This window comes from Elgaria multicarinata, chromosome 19, assembly GCF_023053635.1.
Source record: "Elgaria multicarinata webbii isolate HBS135686 ecotype San Diego chromosome 19, rElgMul1.1.pri, whole genome shotgun sequence".
Classification (NCBI taxonomy): domain Eukaryota; kingdom Metazoa; phylum Chordata; class Lepidosauria; order Squamata; family Anguidae; genus Elgaria; species Elgaria multicarinata.
Window position 1 is genome coordinate 4,212,366 of NC_086189.1, and position 15,609 is coordinate 4,227,974.

General features: G+C 47.8%; 1 protein-coding gene across 1 annotated transcript in view; it reads right to left on the reverse strand.

Moving 5' to 3' along the window:
* The window catches only part of TTLL11 (tubulin tyrosine ligase like 11), a 66,523-nt gene that overhangs the window by 32,225 nt on the left and 18,689 nt on the right, over positions 1-15,609 (reverse strand). Inside the window, exons 4-6 of the mRNA XM_063144503.1 lie at positions 9,046-9,621; positions 5,535-5,630; positions 2,903-3,018 (exon numbers count right to left, since the gene is read on the reverse strand). Of these exons, the coding sequence (XP_063000573.1) occupies positions 2,903-3,018; positions 5,535-5,630; positions 9,046-9,621 (788 nt within the window). The remainder of the gene's footprint in view (positions 1-2,902; positions 3,019-5,534; positions 5,631-9,045; positions 9,622-15,609) is intronic.

The following is a 15,609-nucleotide window of genomic DNA, read 5'->3' on the forward strand; positions in this document are numbered from 1 at the left end:
TCATGTTGGGGAAGGCAGATCAGGAAGATGCATGACCAGGTCTTCCTCGCAGAATATGGACTGGCCAGTTTGAATTTCCCTCCCTAGGAATCTCCCAGCCCACCCACCCACCCACCCACCCACCCACCCCAAAAAGACTAGATTTTTCAGGTTTTGCTTGGTCTTTGCATGACAACATCAGCCAAAATAGGCCAGGGCATCCCAGGTATGTGCTTCATCCTTCCCTATACCCGTAAGCTTCTTTTGTAAGTTAGTCTTAGGATCTTAATAAGTTAGGTTTAGTGGGCTTGATTGAGGTTTATTTTTATTTTTAAAAGCAACTGACTATTTCTCAACTTTTCTCTACTCGGTTGTTTACAAATGTTACTACGGTTGTTCACAGTAGTTTATAAAGAATGAGAAAGGCTTAAAATCCAGATACTGATACAAAGATGACACAGAGGAAGGGGCTGGAAAGGGGCAGAGGGTGGAATATTGGGGACAGGGGGGGAAACACTGGTGCAAAAGCAGGAATACATCCAAAATAGACCCACAAATAGAAAGAAACATCCCAGGGTGCTGAAACAAAGATTTTAATTTGTTAAAAAATCCCAACGTGTTTCGACCAATTTGTATTTTAAGGCCTTCTTCAAGGGGTTATAAAAACGTCTGCAGAAATTCTTATAATAAATATCTGCTGTTAAAATTCATTGGTGACACTGGTCTGGGTCGCCCGCAAATTTCAGTAGGAGATATTTATCATAAGAATTTCTGCAGACGTTTTTATAACCTCCTGGGGTGTGTAGGGGGGGAAATATACAATTATTTCAGCTATTGGCTGCGATCGCTTGTGGAACGTGCATGTCTAAGCGGCCGTCTCTCCCAGATGCTGGAGGCATAAAACTTTGTGGGCTTCCCAGAGGCATCAGGCTGGCCACTGTGGGAAATAGGATGTTGGCCGGGGGAGGGGGCAAATTCGCCCCCCACCCCCAGATCCCCCTGTGGATTGCACTCCTGCAAAACCTTCCGGCCATTTTAGCCTTTCCTAGCAGTTTGCTGCCACAATATGGTTTTTGCCACAGCAAATGTGGGGCACACCACTTGCCGTATACAGGCCTGCGTGTTGCCCAGCCCTGGGCTGGCTGGATCTTTGTTTTGATCCACCGGAAACCCACCTAAGTGATTATTAGCCAGGATAGTTAGGAATGGAACCTCCGTGTTGAAGATATAGAGGTGTGGTGGGTTTGTTGTGAACTTCCCTTTAGGGCATCCAAGTGGCCACTAGCTGGACCACTCTGGTCAGATCTAGAATAACTCTTCTTATTCATATCCATTTTAGGGAAAGGGGGGGAAGCAAAAAGGGGCAACCCCCCACTGAGAGAACTAACATCTTTTTGGCTGCAATGGTACAACATGCACAGTATGAATGATTAACTGCAGCAGACTTAATCTGCAACCTTTTATCTCTGCAATGTTCAGAGACAGAGAGAGAGAGAGAGAGATGCAACTCGAAATTTATTTCTGAGAGATGGCATTTCACTTTGGATGGGCTTGGGTTCCATCCAACGGCATTTTGTGCATGCTGGCCGCTGGATTGCAGAGGGAGCTTTTGAAAGAGCGTGTTTATTCTCTGCAAACAAGGGAGCTTTTTTTTTTTACATGCAATTTCCACACATTTCAGCCAGGATGAGATAAGCAATTCATCACCGGCCCCGTCGTGTGGCTTTCATACTGAATGGGTATGCAAATCCGCTACTGCGGGATTTCAAGAGTCGGAGATGATGCCCAGGAATCGAAAATATGTAGAACAGAAAGTGCAAATTACTAAGACTCTTGGATCTAATATTAGAGGGAGCTATTAAAATGAAAACACAGAGAGGGTGAGGGATGCAGGGAAGGAGTGAAGCAGGCTGGTAATTAAATCTCTACAGTTAGGTGAATACCAGAGCCAGAAGAGACGGCTCCAAACCACCAGGATGTTCCCCTTCAGTGGACCAGAGTTTTTCTCCTTCTCTCATAATCTCCAGTGTGGGCTCATCCCATGAAGCTGAATGGTGGGAGATTTGGGACAGATAAAAGGGAGTCCTTCTTCACACAGTGTGTAGTTAAAACTATGGCATTCACTACCACAACACGTAGTGATGGCCACCCAATTGGATGGCTATAAAAATTCATGGAGGATACTGTACATCTATCAATGGGTACTACTCATGATGTCTAGACATTACCTACAGTTTCAGGGGGGTATGCCTCTCTATGCCATTGGCTGGGGAACATGGGCAGGAGAGTGTTGTTGGCTTCATGTCCTGCTTGTGGGCTTTATAGGAGCACCTGTTGGCCACTGTAAGAGAAGAGTTCTGGACTAAATAGGGCTTCACTTTGATCCATCATGGCTCTTCTTATGTGGTTAGTTTGTTCTGCAAATACAGGAGGATTTGCTGAGAGAGACCTCTAGCTTTTTCCATGGGCGCTTCCCAGTGTATTGTGTCCACTCACAAATCTGAGGTGTGAGTGTACAGCAAAACAATCAAATCCAGAACATGGTAATATATGCAGAAGTTTGATCTTGATGGACCTCCTAAGGATCTCAACTTTCATTAGGGGGAAAAAAGTCACTAGCCCTTATGACTGCTTGGAAGTGAACGGACATTGCCTGCTGGAACTGCAGTAGCCAGAGCAGTGACTAGCAAAACCAGAATGAGTTATGCAAAATATTGCAGAAAAAGCCATGCAAAATCAGAAGAAATAAACCTGAGCAACATACACAGATCAAAATAATCCACCTGCTTTTGGTGCAGAATTTTGACGGCCTTTGACAGAGAATGTTACAATTTTCTTTAGCAAGGAGTGACTCAAAACTTTGAGGTCTACTGACCAGTTGATCAGTCATCTGAAAGGGGACATGAAATCAAGACATACTTACATTTCTTCCTTCTTCTTTTTATGGGGATCCACTAATCGGAGAGTGTCCCGAATGACTGCAACCTTGACTTCTTCATCAACAGGGCTTGGGATGTACTCAATAACCCCCGGAGAAACCTTGAAAAACCCAAAGCATACGCTGATATGCGACAAAGCTTCCACATGTCTCCTCAAGACCATACTGTGTTCCTAAACGAAAGGGTGCTCAAAGTTCTGCCATTCACTGAGAGGTTTATCAACAGCCCTTAGCTAGGACACCTAAATGGAACCTCCAGGAACAGGGGCAGAATACCTGTGTATGATGGTGGGAATGCTGTTCAAGCAGTGATCTGTGGCAGTGCAAAGGAAAGGACACACATTCTGTACACACGTGTGTCCCTATTTTCATCTGACAAATGTTGGAGGGTATGTAGCTGGGTTTAAAGAGGGATTAGACCCATTCATAATGATGGAGGTGAGGTCCACCCATCTCTGCCTGTGATGAAGGCCCTATAACAATAATCGGGCGACCGTATGAAAAGGAGGACAGGGCTCTTGTATCTTCAGCAGCTGTATAGGAAAGGGAATTTCAGCCGGTGTCATTTGTATGCATGCAGCACCTGGTGAAATTCCCTCTTCATCACAACAGTTAAAGCTGCAGGAGCCCTATCCTCTTGCCCAGATACAAAAGCTTTAACTGTAGTGATGAAGAGGGAATTTCGCCAGGTGCTGCATATATACAAATGACAACGGCTGAAATTCCCTTTCCTATGCAACTGTCAAAGATACAGGAGCCCTGTCCTCCTTTCCATATGGTCACCCTAATAATAAATACATTTTTATTCTCCCAGGCTTTGAAAGTTCTGAGTTCTGGCTTTAAAAAAAACTTTAAAACCCCTAAAACCTGCTGCTTCTATTCTGTTATTGTTTTGTGGGGGATTGTATCTGGTTTTGATTGTACTGAATGATTTTCCAACGAATTGTTCTGCGAGCACTTTATTATTATTATTATTATTTATTTATATAGCACCATCAATGTACATGGTGCTGTACAGAGTAAAACAGTAAATAGCAAGACCCTGCCGCATAGGCTTACATTCTAATAAAACCATAATAAAACAATAAGGAGGGGAAGAGAAAGCAAACAGGCACAGGGTAGGGTAAAACTTACAGTATAAAGTCAGAACAAAATCAGGGTTAGAGGGTGGTGCAGAAATATTTAAAATAAATAATTACCCACACCTTCAGCAATGAAGATCCCAGGGCAGTTTACGAAACATAAAACGCACCATAAGAACGCAATACCATAAAGCAAACAAAAACAATGAAAAAATAACAAATTCAAGCAGCGTTTAAAAGGCCCAGGAGAATCGTAGAATCATAGAATAGCAGAGTTGGAAGGGGCCTACAAGGCCATCAAGTCCAATCCCCTGCTCAATGCAGGAATTTACCTTAAAGCATCCCTGACAGATGTCTGTCCAGCTGCCTCGTGAATGCCTCTAGTATGGCAGAGCCCACCACCTCCCTAGGTCATTAGTACCATTGTCGTACTGCTCTAACAGTCAGGAAGTTTTTCCTGATGTCCAGCCGGCATCTGGCTTCCTGTAATTTGAGCCCATTATTCTGTGTCCTACACTCTGGGTAACCAGATTCTAAGTTGTTTACTGCTTTATACGTCAATAATAATACTTGGTCTGGTATTAAACTGGCAGTTAGTGCAACTCTCAGCACAGGTGTTACGTGGGCATTTTTAAATCATAGAATCATAGAATAGCAGAGTTGGAAGGGGCCTACAAGGCCATCGAGTCCAACCCCCTGCTCAATGCAGGAATCCACCCTAAAGCATCCCTGACAGATGGTTGTCCAGCTGCCTCTTGAAGGCCTCCAGTGTGGGAGAGCCCACAACCTCCCTAGGTAACTGGTTCCATTGTCGTAATAAAAGGGTCTTTGCCTGAAACTAAACCGATAGCAACGTGGCACAGCTTTTTCCAACGTAAGCGCCCTCCAGATGTCTTGGACCAGCTGGGCATTATGGGAGTCGCGGTCCAAGACATCTGGATAGATGTCCAAGACTTGGGGGAAGGCTGAGGTGATGCCCCCTGGTGAGTCTCCCTGGGAGAAAATTCCAAAGAGGATCTCTCTGTATGTGAATCTAGTTACACATCTTAGGCTTCCTTTTCATTGGGGGAAAGTACTTAAGGCCAAACCAGAGGAGATGGAAATTTATGCTGGGAACTCCTGTCCCATTAAATTCCTATGGCGAACAGCTGTGTGGGGGAAGACACCAACCGGACTGAGACCACAGTACTTTTCCTTTCTGTTGCAAAACCTTCTGCCAGCAGCTATTTTGAATATTTTGAATGCAAAGAGGTAGGACATCCGATTATAAACGTCTCGATATCTGGTTGACCCTGTAGGGTCAAGCCAAATGCTTCGTGGAAGAGAGGTGCATTTTGAGGAAGGAAGAGAGGGGATGACATCATACCGAGGGCTTCCCAGGCGGAACAGGTATTGGGCGAGGACAAGGCAAAGTTGAGGGAGTCCACAGGAAGCTTCTACCTTTCAAAGAAAACAATCTAAAGAAGAACCGCACCGCTATGCCCAAAAGCAGCTGGCTTGAGAGGCGGCTGTGTGTGTGTGAAGGGGCGGCTTACCTCTTTCTCGTGCTCAATTTTCATGCTGGGGTTAGCGTTGACTTCCAACAATATCGGCTTCAGGTTCTTCATCAGGAGAATGTCAAACCCTAAAATCTTGGAATAAGAGAGATCAACAGCATTTCCCCCTTTCAAAATAGCGTGTGTGTGTGTGTGTGTGTGTGTGTGTGTGTGTGTGTGTCCTCACCCCATCATCTCCTATTTCCAGGAGCCACGCCAGATGTTGACATACTGGAATCCTCCAGATGTCCTGGACTCCAACTTCAATCAGTCCAACCCAGCATTGCCAAAGGTCATATTCCTTTTAAAAATCTATTTTTAATGTGATTTTATTCTGTTATCTGCTCACCACTCCAAAATTTTGAATGGGGAGTGGTATATAAGTATTGTAAATAAATAAAATAAATAAATGTATAGGGGTAATGGGAGTTGTGATCCAAAACATCTGAAGAGCACCGAGCTGTCTACACAGATGGTGTCCCCAGATAATTTATTTATTTTTTATTTATTTAAGGATTTTTATGCCGCCATTCAGCCAAAAAAGGCTCTCATGGCGGCTTACAAAAGTATTTCTTGACAGTCCCTGCCCACAGGCTTACAATCTAAAAGACATGACACAAAAGGAAAGGAGATTGGGAGGGAGGAGGAGGAGGGGGGAAAGGAAAGCAAATTCAGGCACTACAATCTTAGTTGGAAAGTTCAGCAGTTACAGGTGACAGCAGGAGGGAGGGGGCTCTCAGCTGGAGCTGGACCCAGGCACGGTGGAGAGGTGCCTGGCTGCTGCTTCCTCCCTCACTGGTGGCCTCTGCAGAGATAGTTGGTAGCAGGAGGGAGGGGGCTCTGAGCTGGAGCTGGACCCAGGCACGGTGGAGAGGTGCCTGGCTGCTGCTTCCTCCCTCACTGGTGGCCTCTGCAGAGACAGTTGGTAGCAGGAGGGAGGGGGCTCTGAGCTGGAGCTGGACCCAGGCACGGTGGAGAGGTGCCTGGCTGCTGCTTCCTCCCTCACTGGTGGCCACTCCAGAGACAGTTGGTAGCAGGAGGGAGGGGGCACTGAGCTGGAGCTGGGCCCAGGCACGGTGGAGAGGTGCCTGGCTGCTGCTTCCTCCCTCACTGGTGGCCTCTGCGGAGACAGTTGGTAGCAGGAGGGAGGGGGCTCTCAGCTGGAGCTGGGCCCAGGCACGGTGGAGATAATGATGAAGACTGGCTCGCTGATTTTGGAGAAGTCTTTCTTTAAAAGCCCTTACCACTGGTACACAGATGGGTGGGCAGGAGAGAGAGATTGAGAGCTCAGCTCCTCAGATATATGGAAACATAACTCAGTAGTACAATCCCTGTTTTGCAAGCCAAAGGCCACAGTTTCAATCCCAGTTATCTCCAGTTGAAAATACCTCTTTCCCTGAATAGGATGGTTCCATCTAACTTTTACACACACACACACACACATACACACACACACACACCGGCTCAGTTCAGACACCACGTTAGTTAGCGCAGTGTGAAAACTCCACTCAACGGTTGAGTTTGTAGGGGGTCCTCCCCACACAACATGTTCTAACTCCACCATTGTGTGAATGTGGGCTACCGTGGAGTTGAGTAAAATCCATCGCAACATTTGATTGACAGTTCCTCTTCCCTCTCTCCTCCCCCAGACCTCCCATTGCTGCAAAAAAAAATCCCGCCGGCTTTCCTAGATTGCCACTCTTGCCTGGGAAATATGTAGCCAGTGGGAAAAGTCAACGCAACGGAAAACTCCACAGAGCCTGCCACACAACACGAAATGCAACGGTTGTGCAGGAACTCTCCTCTGTGCAGCATGGATATTCTGTGTGGAGTTTTCCCGCCAGACAACACATTTCTCAGCGGTGGTGTAAAAACTCCGCTGTGGGGTTCTAAAACCACCATTGAGAAATGTGTTGTTTGAACTGAGCCAATGTTGTCTGGATTCCTCCATAAAATTCCGTGCAGTGAGATGACAAGATAAAGGTCTTTCCAGGAAGCAGCCCTGGAGGAGGGTTTTTTCAAGGCCCACTCAGGACAGACCTTTAAGGACACCATTAAGAAGACAGATGTTCTTCGGGCTTCCTGCTTCAACAAAAATCCCTTCCAAAAGAGACTCTACAAAGTCCACCTTCTGAAAACGTTGCAACTTAGGCCTGCCTGTTTGGCAAAATGGTGGTGAATCGTTGACGTATTTGGAGGTACCTCATTCCATTCTTCTGGAGTGTGTAGGTGAACCTTCACTTTAGTTTACCTGCACCAAGTTTCTGGGGATTGAATAGGCTATAAAACCCGAGTTCTCTGTCACCCTGTTTCCACTAGGACCACACAGGCTTCCATACGACAAACCTTCCGTTCCACTACCCAGCCTTCTCCAACACATTACCATCCAGATGTTTTGGAGGAAACCATAGTTCAAAACATCTAGAGGGCCCCAGGTTGTCACAGGCTGTGCTACGGCGTCCCGTCCACTTATCACTAAACCCCCACATATTGCTAAAAGATGGATTTTAGTGACGTGGTGGTTGTCTACTAGGAGAGAGGGGAAGACAAGAGGGCAAGAACTCCACCTGAGATGGATTTCTCGGCAGAGCGCTTGTGAGACACTAATTGGTAAATTGCTCCTCTGGCAGGCCCTCGTAGCTTTAATGACACAGCCAAAGCACATAATCACAGCTGTTTCCTGGTCAGCTCGGCCTGAACCACAATTCTCCAAAGGTCAGGGCAAACGCTGGGATTTTCAGCTCTTCCCACCACCACTGAGAGCAAAATAAACAAATAGATCTGCAAGCAGCGGAAGAACAGAATAAGAACGTGTTTTCTGATTGAAGCAAGCCTGGGCGGGGAAGATTCAAGAAGCACGGAAGCCACACCGGAAGTGGCTCTCCAGCCAGGAGAGGTGCACACCTGGAGGGCGCCAGCTGGAGGAGCATCATTGCTAACAGGGGGAGTGACCCTGTCCCGAATTCAAATGCCACGTCAGGCAAGACGCAGGAGGCAGGCACACTTTGGTGGTTGGACACGTGCTTTGCACGCAGGGGATAACTGGGACTTCCTGTATGCAAAGCATGTCCTCCATCGCTGAGCTGTGGCAGCCTACGGTTCTGAAGAAAGGGGGGGATTTGGGAGTGAACATGAGGGACTCCATTGCCACCAAAGCCGCTCTGAACCCTTTAGAACAGGTACAAGGAACCAGTGGTCATCCATAATTTGTTGGACCCTAAACTCCCATCATCCCCAGCCAGGTCAGGGATGATGGAAGATGTAATCCAAGAACATCTGCAAGACACAATTTCCCCATCCTTTCTTTAGAGTTGTGCCATAGACAATCCATCCCAGCCTTCCTAACCTGGCTTTCCTCCAGATGTGTTGGACTGCAACTCCCATCATTCCCATCCACCAATGGACTGATGGGAGTTGCAGTCCAACACATCTGGAGGGCACCAGGATGAGTAACGCTGGTCTATCCCAAAAGGCAACAAAAACATAATGTCTCGCTAAATTCCATACTTACCTGGAAACAAGATGGCCCCGGTTTCCCAGTGGGGATATAAGACTGGTAGTAAACCTTCAACTCAGGCACCATGGCAATCACGGTCTTGATGACCAGGGAAATGATATCAGACCAGACCTTCCGGACATCGATGCCGTTGGAGGACAGCCTGTTGAGGATACTGGAAAACGTCCGTTTGCTGCCCGTGTTGCCACTGTCCGAGTGGACAAAGTTCCCACTGTGGACGTTGAGCGAGTAATTGGTCAAGTGCATGAACACTTGGTGGAGGTTCTTCAGGGTCGGCTCTTGGTAAGGCTCCGTACAAAACCGGCAGAGCCCGTCTTTCGCAATGTAGACCTCCAGCGGGTCTAAAGATTTCAGCAGGACGTACAGACGGATGTCAAACTTGAGCTTGTCGATCAAGAGGGGCTTGGACATGTACTCCTGGACCACCGCGGGCCTCGTCTGGAGGTTGCCCGTCATCCGGACATCGCCGGGCTCTTTAATGAGGTAAATCCCATCCCCCTGACACCCTCCATCAGGTTTCACAATGAAGGTGGGCCTCCAGGAAGGGTTGGTGTCTTTGATCATGTGAACCTAAAATGGAAACAACAAGTTTGCATTCCATCCCACCCTTCTTTCTAGAACAGGGACGGAGAACCGCAACCCTATGCAAGAAAGTCCAGCATCTGGGGATTTCCCCTGAAGGCCACACCTCCTCTCCCCTTGGCCCCACCCCTTTCACCAAACCACCAATGGTTTGATGGCTTTCCCAGTTTCTGCATTTATTCCCCATTCTAAGACGTTAAAATGTAGTAAGAGCTTTATGCTGAAATATGCCGGTACCTTGGTCCTGCCTCTTTGACCCCCCTCCACCGCGGGAATGCAGCCCTCAAGAGCTTTACCAAAATGGCCCAACCAACCTGTGATCCACCAAGCAGAACGGAGCCCAGATGCTGGCTGTGGCAGCCTGCCATGAGCTGGATAAACCTTCCATTTTTACCACCTGCCTAGGACTTGCAAAAGGGGCAAAGGATGAGGGAGACATCGGCCAAGCAATTGGCAGGACACAATATCAGGCTACCAGGATTTGGCATCACGGCCAGTGCCAGAGCAACTGTGGAATTCGCTCCTGCAAGATGCAGTGATGGCCACCAATTTTGATGGCTTTAAAAGGAGGTCGGATAAATTCCTGGAGGAGAAGGCTATTATGGCTACTAGCCCTGATGGCTAAGTGCTACCTCCACTAGCAGAGGCAATGAACCTATATAGAATCATAGAATCATAGAATTTTATTTATTTATTTATTTATTACATTTCTATACCGCCCAATAGCCGGAGCTCTCTGGGCGGTTCACAAAAGAATAGCAGAGTTGGAAGGGGCCTACAAAGCCATCGAGTCCAACCCCCTGCTCAATGCAGGAATCCACCCTAAAGCATCCCTGACAGATGGCTGTCCCTGACAGATGGTTGTCCATACACCAGTTGCTGGGGAACATGGGTGGGAGGGTGCTGTTGAACCATGTCCTGCTTGCGGGTGCCTGGACAATAGCTGGTTGGCCACTATGTGAACAGAGTACTGGACTAAATGGACCCTCAGTCTGATCCAGCACAGCTCTTCTTATGTTCTTAACATTGAAGACATTCTGAATTCCCCCCTCCATTTCTTCAGTAATGTCCTATCATGCTCTCAGCCATGAGATTCAAGGCATACACTGAGGTGAGGGGAGTGATTATCCCCTCACATCTCAACTGGGACAGTCCTCTTCCACCTCCGTACAGCCAAAGTGTCATGAACTTGGAATCCCGAAGTGACCTGGACACAAAGGTTGACAAACCAGTGGTACCAAAGGAGGAGGCACCAGACACCAGAGACCCCACACTAAGCCTCGACCAGAAACAGCAGCCCCTGAGCCCAGCTTCCATAGTAGCTCAGCACAACCATTTCCAAGAGATTTGCATAATCCATGCAGTCGTTGCATCAGCACAGGCAGGAGGATGCCCAGCGTGAGTTCTTGGAGAGAGACGAAGGAGTGCTGAGCTCCAAGCTAAAGGCCCGTCGTTTTATAGCTGCCCACTTTGCAAGGAAGGGGAGGAGTCTGTGATGGAGCTCGGCTGTAAAGGCCTGCAAGGCGTCCGTCTGTCCTGAGACCGTGCTGGAGCAATTTGCTCACCAGGAGCTTCTCCTTGGTGCTGCAACACCCAGGCTGCCTTGTCAACCTGCACCCCAAGGGCTCCTCCTCAGTACCCTAACTGGACACAGAGTCGTGCTGAGGGGGCATGACTGGAAGCCTTCCCACATCTGCCCAGGTGGGGGGGGGGTCTGGGCGGCCACCACGCACCCGACCACCGCAATACCGCCATGACCTTTGGCATCACAAAAGGCTCCCAAGCCCTCTGCACAAGAAATGCCCACACTTTCACCCACTCTCAACTCCGTGCCCCGAACCTGGCCGATAGCTTTCCACCACTGGCAAAAACTCATACCACCCCACGGACTGTATGTATCAAAAAGCGGAGCATGAAGCAAGGTCAAAAAGCATCTTAATATTTTATCCAGCCCTTTTGGTTGGATCAAAAAGCCATTATTAACTTCTTGCTTTTGGAGGATACCAAAATCTGCCATTCAGGAGCAGGGTCCTAAAACTAGAGGTGATTTTTCTATGACCTGGTCCTAATATAGGAAATGATGGGACTCGCAGTCTTGGTCCTAATAAATCTATTGGCTGACTGTGGAGTTGGGTTTTTTTCCTTATGCGCTGGCATAACTTCCTTTGCTGCTACTGATATTATTATTACCTCTTTTCTCACTCATGGCGGTTTTTCTAGACTGACATGACAGGCTTTGCCAAGTCATGCTGTCTTTTACTGATTCAGGAATTTCCTGGCTATTGAGCATGTTTTAAGTATGACCGCTTTCTGGATGTTGGTGTGGATGTATTTTGGCAGGCCCAGTTTCTGAAGGTTTTCTGCACACACAAAAATTAGATGTGATGCCAGTGACTGATGTGACTAATTGGATAATTGTCACCTTTTCCTGTTGCCATAGTTCTTTAACTTCCCAGGCCAGTGGTGTATAGTTTTCTCTCTTTTCCTCTTCCTTTTCTACAACATTTTTGTCATTAGGTATTGCTATGTCGATGAGATAAGTGTGCTTTTTTTGTCTATAACTGTTATGTCTGGTCAATTGCAAAGTATTGTCTTGTCCATATGAATTGTTCTGTCCCAGTATATTTTATGATCTGCGTTTGTTTCAGGTGAGTATATATAGTATGGTGTAGGTAGTTTGATGAATCTGAATTTTATTGTGACTGTCTGTATAGTCTCTTCCTGTCAGGATTTTACATCCTCCTGTTACATGGTCTATTGTTTCTTGGAATTGATGACATTTCCTACATGAATCTGATGTTACACTGTTATCTTTTGTGCTGTGTTTTTGGTCGTTCTTGGTTGCTATAACTTGCCCCTCTGTGACTATTAGCTAACCTTCTGCTTTAGGAAGTAACTCGCCTTTCCTGAGCCATTTGTAAGATTGTTTTTTTGTTTATTTGTGGGTTCTATATTATGTTGTAATGCTTCCCATGTAGTGCTTTTTGTGCCCATTTTTCTTTTTTCCCCGGCAAGTGTGGGTGATCGTGTTTGGTCTTCGTTTTCTTGTTATTGTATTATTCTTATTGGCTTCCTTATATCACTTTCTTAGCCCTTCAAGCATTTCCTTCCATCTGGACGAAAACTTAGATGTGATGTGCATTGCCCCCTCGTGGCCATGTCGGGAAAACGACCCTAATGGAACACTAAAAAGTGGGGAAGGAGCAGTAGGAAAACATTCCAGAGGCTCAGTTCAGACAAGACATTAGTCAACACAATGTGAAAACTCCGCTGAATGGTACCTCACACACAACATGTTATAACTCCACCGTTGTGTGAACGTGGGCTACCGTGGAATTGAGTAAAATCCATCATGATCTTTGTCTGACAGTTCCTCCACCCTCTCTCCTCCCCCAGACCTCCCAATGATTTCCCATCAGCCACTGCTGCAAAAAACCAATCCTGGCGGCTCTCCTAGAGTGGCATTAGCTCCTTCCACCGCTCTTGCCAGGGAACTCTGTAGCCAGTGAGAAAAGTCAATGCAATGGAAAACTCCATGGAGCCCTCCACACCAGCGGTCCCCAACCTTTTTGGCACCAGGGACCGGTTTCGTGGAAGACAATTTTTCCACGGACCGGGTTGAGGGGATGATTTTGGGAAGCTACGCCTGTCCGCCGCACTCCAGCATCCTGGCTTCGCTTCGGCCAGCCGAAGCGAAGCCAGGACGCTGGGGCGGGTGGGCGGCTTCGGAACGGCGCGCCCGGAAGTCGCTCTCCCAGAGCGGCTTCCGGCCAGGCACGCCGTTTCGAAGCCGCCCCCCACCCTCCCCCAGTGTCCTGGCTTCACTTCGGCTGGGCAGGCGAGATGGCCCCGTGCCCAGGTACGCTGGGGTGGGGGGGAGTGGGTGAAAGTATCTCACCTGCGCGGCCCGGTTCCTAACATTCCACGGACTGGGCCCGTGGCCCGGGGGGTGGGGACCCCTGCTCTACACAACATGGAACACAACGGTTGTGCAGGACTTCTCCTCTGCACAGCATGGAGTGTTTTCCAAAAAAAAACCTCCACCGTTGTGTGGAGTTTTCCTGCCAGACAACACATTTCTCAACGGTGGTGTAAAAACTCCACTGTGGAGTTCTAAAACTACCATTGAGAAGTGTGTTATCTGAACTGACTCTGCCAAAATACAGGGTGAGCTAGCAGACATGGGACACAATGAAAGATGGAGGCAGGTGGACGCCCACGACCCACCATCCCTCGTGAAGTCCTCCTGTGTGTTCACCACTGAAAGCCACGGCAGCTGCTCGAGACGAGTTCTGCTCATTCCAAAGAAACTGATGCAAGGAGATTTTCCCAGTGAAATGTGTTCCATGTTAATTTGTAGTGGGCAGGTGCAGGGACAACCCTGAGGGGGCAGAGGCGAAGGAGTGGGTGTTAATTCAACAGGAAACTTAGGATATGTCCACAGCCCAGAATAAGTATCAATTTAACATAGCCTGAACTGCCACTGTTTTTCCTCCAATAATCATGGGAATCATAGAATAGTAGAGTTGGAAGGGCCATCAAGTCCAACCTCCATAAGTCCATCAAGTTCAACCTCCATAAGGCCATCAAGTCCAACCCCCTGCTCAATGCAGGAGTTGTAGTTTTGGTGAGATTTCTCTGAGGAAGATCCCTAGCTTCCACGCTCCCTATTCCCTTTGCAAAATTACATTTCCCAGAACCCTCTGGTGTTAGGCAGGGTTTAAGCATGTGCTATAGATATGCGTTTGGTGGTTTCATTTTAGTCTCAAAGCCTGCACCTCTAGAATGATCAGGGGTCTGGAAACAAAGCCCTATGAGGAGAGACTGAAAGAACTGGGCCTGTTTAGCCTGAGAAGACTGAGGGGAGACATGATAGCCCTCTTCAAATACTTAAAAGGTTGTCACTCAGAGGAGGGCCAGGGTCACTTCTCGAACATCCCAAAGTGCAGGACATAGAATAATGGGCTCAACTGACAGGAAGCCAGATTCTGGCTTTGGACATCAGGAAAAACTTCCTGACTGTTAGAGCAGTACGACAATGGAACCATTGACCTAGGGAGGTTGTGGGCTCTCCCACATGAGAAGTATTCAAGATGCAACTGAACAGCCATCTGTCAGGGATGCTTTGAGGTGGATTCCTGCATTAAGTGTGGGAGTGGGGGTTGGACTCGATGGCCTTATAGGCTCCTTCCAACTCTACTATTCTATGATTCTATGAAATATGGTAGGGAAACTTAAAAAAATAAATGAATTCAGGTCTTCCACACACATCTCCTCCCTGAGGCCCAATGCTGTGAAGGTCTCACAGTGTGGGTAAAATCAGAGAATTGGCAGCAAAACTGGGAGGGGGCATACCATACAAGTTTTCTTGTGTGTCCATGAGAAAACTCTAGAAGGAAGAGTTTCTCATATGCTAGTAAAAGCGGCATAAAAGGGGATGTTTGGTGACAAAACTGGTACATTTCCCTCAAACACAGACGGAGGAACCATATGCAGGGCTGTTTTATTGGCCATCTGCTTTTCTCAGAATGGCACATCAAAGTGTCTACCAAGGATTGTTGGGGGAGGGGGAGAGAACTTGCCAGGGCCGCACTGCTTCTCTGGGGGCTGTGCCAGTCGCCTAACAGAATCGCTCCAAAGTTTGGGCTGTGTTGCGTTTCCACAGCTGGCTAAAACACCCGTGCACGGAGGTGCCAAAATCTCCTTTCGTGGGCTGGAAGGACGTATCCAGAAAGTAGCACACTCTGACTCCAGCATGGATCCAGAAAGGGACCAGGTTTTGAAGGGGCCTTGGACAAGGCACCCACAATGGGGCCCCTCCCTCAGTGAGTCTCCCTTCTCACCACTATGGTCCCCAGGTGCTCTTGATCCTCCTCCTTCTCTTTCTCATCATGGCTACCACTTGCTTGCTTGGCAGGTAGAGAGCCAGGGAGCAAGGAGGCCGTGGCATCTGCTGATCCTCCTTCTCATCACCAC